Genomic DNA, 7,189 nt, shown 5'->3' on the forward strand with positions numbered 1-7,189 from the left:
GGTCTTGCCTATATGCAGCCGCTTGATTTTGTGCCGTAGAAGTCAATGGAACCATCCATTTTAAACAGACTAAAGCTTAAACACCCCCTGCCATACTGCTATGCCCAAAGAACTTTTAATAATTGCTCACCATTTATGAGCGGGCTCAGGGTCTGTCTTTGAGTCAAGGCTTTAAACCTGTGACACATGAGGAAATAAGGAAGGGAAGGCTTCAGAGCATACACAGAGTTCCTTAAGCAAATATTCTCATCAGGGATGAAAAGGAGGGATTGATGGGCAAGGATGGCCACCTATCAGGGATGCTGTACAAGTGACTTTCCTACATTGGTGGAGGGTTAGACTAGAGGATCTTTTGAGGTCCTTTCTGACTCTGTGATTGTAAGTGCTATTGGCTCATCAAAACCTTATGCACATTTTGTCTTTTAACGTCTTTACGATGCTCTTGGTTATATGCCGAATTCCAAATCCCCGTTCGAGTCAGTTGACTCTGTGCCCCGTGTACATCTGTTGTAATATAAACCTCCAGCTACACCTTGGCCTCTGCTTTCTCTGTTGTGGCTGGTTGTTAGTTCAGCTCTTTTCCAAAAGGATCACTGGCATCAGATTACTCTGCGGGAAGCAGAGTGATCCGGTTTGCTTCTCTGCAGAATCCCAAACCAAAGAGAACTTTATCCTAAGGGAGTTGGGTGTTTTGTTTTGTGTTCTGTGACTGAGGTCACCCTCTGCTTTGTGTCACTTTTTGCTTCCTGGTTTATAGATTTTTTTCAAATTGCGCTTGAAGGAAAGGTCACTTCTGCTACATTTCTTTTGTTTGTGGGCCTTAAAGGAGTTTTCTTAGGGGGGCAATTGGAGATGGAAGTGTTGGCTTTCCGGTAAGGGCAAAACTGGGAACTGTCATCCAGTTGGCTTGGCCACAGACGTCCTTTGTTTTCTGCAAAACCAGTCAGTTAAGGTGCCTTGACAAGGGTTGCTAAAGTTGAGTTTTTGTCTGTTCTTTTTTAATAATAATAGAAATAGAAATAACCCACCTTCTTCATATGGCAAAATGGCATAGAAAGTAGAAGCACCATTTTGCAAACTGAAAAAGTGTTCATTCCAGCCCCATGTAGCTTTTACATCTGAATTACAGATGCAGGAACTGGAAACATTGACTTAAGAATCATTTGCGAAAATGGCCTTGGGCAGGAGAACAAATCCCATTTTATATCTGCTCTGAATGCCTGACGAATGCTGCTGGGATCAAAAGCTTACTCTGAACGCTGTGGAACTTTGCAACAGTTGATGTAATCTTTACCTAATCCTTTTCTTCTTAGTAAGTAATGCCTTTTGTGAGTGCAAATTCCATCCCAGTCTTTATCCTCACAACAGCCCTGTGAACAAAGCCCCTACTCTCACTTTTTAACAGGTCAGAACCAAGGCAGTAAGTGGCTTGCCATTGGCATCATCATGATCGGTGCCTTTCTACGCATTTTATGGCAGAAAACTGACATTTGCCACCAGTGGCGTAGTGCTCTGGGGTTGTGAGAGGTCAAAGGCCCATTAGTATTTCTGTAGCAGAGTCCCTCTCTCCAGGGTCCTAAAAAGTAAAGGTAAAGGGAGCCCTGACCATTAGGTCCAGTCGTGGCCAACTCTGGGGTTACGGCGCTCATCTCGCTTTATTGACCGAGGGAGCTGGCGTACAGCTTCCGGGTCATATGGCCAGCATGACAAAGCCACTTCTCGCGAATCAGAGCAGCACACGGAAACGGTGTTTACCTTCCCGCCGCAGCGGTACCTATTTAACTACTTGCACTTGATGTGCTTTCGAACTGCTAGGTTGGCAGGAGCTGGGACCGAGCAACGGGAGCTCACCCTGTCTCGAGGATTCGAACCGCCGACCTTCTGATCGGCAGACACCCAATCAGGGTTTGTAGTATGCTTCAAAGCTGAGCATCTAGGAACCACTGGAAACACAAGGTGCTTCAATTTCAAGAGAATGGTGTGCAAGTTTTGTTAGATCCAATGAAAATACAACAGGTCGCTCCAAAAGCAGATATTGGAGCACTCCAAATCATTTGCTGACGTACGTGCACAAAAAATGGCAGATCTAGCTGAAAGGAAACACAAGGAAATCTGCACTGATGGTTGCAAAGCGTGCTAGATTATACAATAATCTTATAATTGTACAACAATAATAATCTTAGAAGTGAGGAGCAACCAACACTAGTTCTCTGATGATTGTGCCTATATTATTGCTCCCTATAATAAACCCTCAACCAGCTGAGCTTAATGTCATCTTAGAAGTGAAACAGAACTACCCAAAATATAAGGTGTTGATTTCTACATACTAGAGGTTGTCTAGTACACAGTTGTCAAGAACCTGTGAACTTCCAGGACTTCGGTAATGTTTTGCTTTCAGTTTTGCTGAAATAGAGAAGAAATATTAGAGTAGCGTCAGGAAGTGATACTTTTTAGTGCAGGAATTCAGGTCCTCTATGGGTGTGGTAGTAGGGCCCACCAAAAATAAAGCAGTCATTTCTTCATACTTGAACTGGGCTGCAGAAGTATATACATGTGTAAATTAAAAGGGCATGTTCCAGCCGGGCAAAGGCACTCAAGGGTACAGAGCATGGCTGGTGAGACTAATGTCTTGGAGAAAGAATGTGGCCTACATAGAGGGCCAAATTCTGCAACCAGTGGGATGTTATGCAAGTTGAGGAGAAGAAAAGCTAACTGGGTGGTGGAGGAGAATAGGCTTGCTGAACCCGTAGCAGTTCTATCCAGCTTTTTCCATTGAAATGCTCAAGGCAGCTTACGAGAGGCATAAAATAAGTACTGTAATACACAACATAAAACCAGCAGATAGCACATGAAAACTAAAAAATCAAAAATAGAGTTTATAACATCGGCAGGACGGCTTGCCCAAGAGAGAGAGCAGGGTCTTGGTGGGCCATTGGAGTGTCATCAGGGAAGAGTCAAGGCAGTCTTCCTCAGAAGAAGAAGGCTGGGCACAGTTACCACGAAGGCTCTCTCTTATGTCCTAGCAAACAGTTCGCATGTTGGCAAGATTCAAAGGAGGTGCTCTCCAGATGATCTTAATGAACTCATATGGGAGGAAGATGTTTAACTTTCCTGGTGCTAAGTATTTAAAGGCTGCATTCGGACGTTGCAAACTATTATTTATCATGACAGGAACAAGATATGGCATGCCTTCGTCTTTCATGCTCCCTCCTTCCTTCTCCTCCTCCAAGGAGTTTCATAGCTGGAAGCTTCCACATCCATTTTGGATTAACCACGGTTTAGCATTATGTCCGAAATCTAATCTGTGGTTAACTTTAACAGCTTGTTGAAACAAGTTAGCGCTGTAACCTATGTTTGGAAGTTGGCTTGTTTAAAACAAAGCATGCTTAAGATTAACTGCTGTTAAAAAATAATTGAACTTCAGTTTGTTGGGTTCAAGTGAAATGGCAAACTGCGGTTATTTATTTCAAGTAAGAGCTTCCCAACTTCTCGTCATAGTTTCACCAAAGGCTCACCACAGCTCATTCCGAATATTATTATTTTCTAAATGTCTTTTTATTAAAGATTTTCTTGATTTGCAAAAGTATGTTCAATGTCTCTCTCCCTTATTTTTTTCCCCCATGTAATATTTTTTACAAATCGGTTTCATTTGTTGAGACATTAGGAAGAAAAGGGGGAAAGAGGTGGAGGGGGGGAGATGAGTGGGGGTGGAGTCGAGTAGCGATAGCGATAGCTCATTCCGATTAAGACAAACCATGTTCTATTGCGATGTCTGGATGCACCCAGAGTTGTTGTTGACATCTTTCTGTCTCACAAGACAATGGAGTGTACCTCCAAGGGTGAAGTCGAACTGCTGGGGAATCACAGCGCCTGCTGTGGCTGCAGAGACCGGTAGCTTACAACTGGTGCCTCCTGCATTGTTTTTACTGTGTTAGCAGTACCAAAGTGACCTCCCTGGGGTGCAAGCCTAGGCAGTGTGTATGGAGGTCCTGTGCTGTGCTGCCCAGACAACAAGAGCACCCTCTCTGCCTTGCTGATGTGGTCCAAAGGAAAGCAGAGCATTTGGCACCAGCTTGGCTGCAGGAGTTGCTGGAAGGAGGCATACAAGGCACCACCCAACCATCTTAGGGACTCCACTTGGGATTTGTGTAGGGTTTACTTTTTGGCCCTTTCTCCCAAAGACGTCCCAAAAGGCTGCCAGAGTATAGCTATCAGATTAACAGCAGAGCAATTCAAACCGACTTGGTCTTCATCCCAAATAGAAATGTTTTTATATAACATCTCCCATGTGCATCACTTTATTGCCACTTCCAGCTACAGATTACCTTTTCATTTTCCTTTTTTTTTTTTTACTAGATCAGCCAGAAGGCAATGTGGGCCATGTCTGGACAATTTCATACTATAGCAATAAACACACATCTGTTTTCTTTATTTCTTTCATGGGATCTAGACATCTTCTGTTATAGAGAGGTTGTATCCCCCACCACTCAGCAGTTGTTTCCCCTCCAGAATTTTGTCACTGGGGGAGAGGATGTCAAAGATTTTCCCAACCAACAAAGATATATTGTTGGTTGTTTGAGTGTCACGTGGATGGTGATTGCATGACCGGAAGCCCTCCTACGATACTGATGAGGTGTGCAGCATTTTCTCAACTCCCCTTAATCTTTTTGTAAAAATAAATAAATGCATTTTTATAATGGCCTTGGCAGCAATGTATACTCCTGAGCCACTAGGATGCTGGTTTTGAAAGAAAAGGTCCCATGTTTAGGGACTCTTTTCATCTCACCCCTCCTTGGGTGTTGTAGGAACAAGACTTCCCTCCTTTTGTATTGTGAGCAATCAGCTTTGAAAGAAATGAAGTGGAACTCACCATGCTTATGATCTCATTGGATCTCTTCTTCCACAGGAGCCGGACACCTTGGTAACCATCAACAGGGGTGCTCTGATTGGCCTCCTTGTGGTGGCAGTTGCTGTTGCCATGGTGATCATCATCAGCCTCCTGATGGTTCGCCGGAAGCCCTACGGGACCATCAGCCATGGCATTGTTGAGGTATTGTTGGAAAGGACCAACTTTCCCCCTAGGGATGCTGGATGCATGACGGGAGAAGGATGCTAGCTAGGTTCTTGGCGTTCAGGCTCTTAAAAGACCCTGAACTCTATTATTATTATTATTATTATTATTATTATTATTATTATTACTACTACTACTACTACTATATAATTATTATTGCTATTCTTTTCTTTCTATTTGTAGAGCACTTAATACCTGGAGATCTCAAAGTGGTTTATATGATAGATAGATAGATAGATAGATAGATAGATAGATAGATAGATAGACAGACAGACAGACAGACAGACAGACAGACAGACAGACAGAGACACACACACACAAGCCCAATAAAAACAATGTCAAATGATGTACATCTAAAACGCAGTATCCATATCCCTAAAAGCAATATTAAAAAGTCAGAGAGCATAATGTAGAATCCCAGCCAACATAAAACACCCTATTCATGCAACCACTCGCCTAGTCTCACACACACTCCATTTGCACAACCACTGTAACTGTTATCAACCATTCACACACAAACTGCACTCAATGGTATTACAGCTGAGGGTCACTGCTGAGCATAAATATGTAAAAGGCTCTTCCTCACCTCTGAAGCACTTATGCCCTCATGCTGCACACTTGACCCTCAGTTTATCATGCCAGTCTGGGAGAAGTGACGAGGGGCAATGGCATGTGGGGAGAAGGAAGGCCTGTCCCTTCCCTTTGTGATCCCCCCATCACTCTTGACACAGAGAGGTTCAGTGACCCTTGAGGTGTGTATCCTTCCTAAGGCCAATTGTCATTGCAGTAGTCCTTGGCTACTAGTAGACCCCAAGGGCTTCTACAACTCCCTGACACACTGCACCAGGACGGTGGAGAAGAGGTTGGGGAGGGAAGGACCTCTCTTCTCCAGGTGGTTAAGTAAAGGGAAAGGAGAGGAAGTGGGTTTAGGAGTCTGGGGCATAGCTGTCAACTTACAGATTTGAAAATAAGGGACCAGCAGCCTTGAAAATAAGGGACCTGCAGCCTCACCTGTTCCAGGCACTCCAGTCTTCCTGTCCTCCTGCAGTCTGGTCAAACTCATGCTGGTAGCTTCGAGAACACTGTCCAACCATCTTTGTAACCAGAGGTTCAACTGAATAGAATCTGAATCACATGCACCACAAGGCCTATGCAGCATCAACTTAAGATGGCTCCCCGGCCTGGCTTTGCACTGCAAAGTTTGCAGCAGCACGTGCAACAAAATGGCGTCCAGCATTCAAAAACCCCCTCAGCTTGCATTAACTAGCCACACACAAGGCATGCAAGCTCCACCCCCCAGTCGTTCTTAGACTTCTTATTGGGTGAGCAACACAGCCAAGCAACACAGTTGGAGCCTCCCTCCTCCCTGGCCGGCAGGGAGGGAGGGAGAGGTGCTGCTTCCTTTGAAATTTAAGGGACATCATTTAAGGGACATTTAAGGGACATCCATCAATAAGGGACAGCAGCGGGACATGGCGCTGGAATAAGGGTCTGTCCCTTCAAATAAGGGACACTTGACAGCTATGGTCTGGGGGGAGGATGTTTTGGGCACCAGGCAAAGCTGCCCAGGAAGGGATATTTTCTAAGCCTTAGAATGGCTTGGAAAGCAAACATTAACTGTGTGTGTGTGTGTGTGTGTGTGTGTGTGTTTAATTCAGTTTTATTTTCCAGCCAATTTGAAGTGAGTGGGCCAAGTCTGCCCATCTCTAATCTAATCCAGCCCTCAGTCTAAAAGACCAAGAGTTCTCCTCAGCCCAGAGGAAAGAGTCTGTCCACCACTAGGAAAGCCATTCCAGAGCAAATGGTACTGGGTGGCTCTTACTAGGGGATCAAGCCACACATTTCACAGAAAAGCAGGGGAAACAAAAGCAGAGTTTCTTGCCAAAATGACCTGAAGGGGGGAAACTCTTGAACCCAAATATGGCAATGAAGCCCGACGCCAAGTATGAACATATGGCATTCCTTTAGGGAAATAAATATAGTATTTTTTCCATGTAGGGATCTTGTGACAGGTAAAGCCACCCACAACAGTTTTGTATAAGCTTTGGGGGGGGGGTCATAGCTTTCCCCTCCCAAAGCATCCTGGGATTTGTAGTTTGGTAAGAGCGCTGAGAATCC

General features: G+C 44.5%; 1 protein-coding gene across 2 annotated transcripts in view; it reads left to right on the top strand.

Annotated features, from left to right (window-relative positions):
* The window catches only part of APLP1 (amyloid beta precursor like protein 1), a 50,535-nt gene extending 45,404 nt beyond the window's left edge, over positions 1–5,131 (top strand). For both annotated transcript variants that reach the window (XM_081203528.1, XM_081203529.1), the window contains one exon: positions 4,907–5,131. In XM_081203528.1, the coding sequence (XP_081059654.1) occupies positions 4,907–5,116 (210 nt within the window). In that variant the 3' untranslated portion in view covers positions 5,117–5,131. The remainder of the gene's footprint in view (positions 1–4,906) is intronic.
* The last annotated feature ends 2,058 nt before the right edge of the window (positions 5,132–7,189 follow it).

This window comes from Podarcis bocagei (genome assembly GCF_964188305.1).
Source record: "Podarcis bocagei genome assembly, chromosome: 7".
Classification (NCBI taxonomy): Eukaryota; Metazoa; Chordata; class Lepidosauria; order Squamata; family Lacertidae; genus Podarcis; species Podarcis bocagei.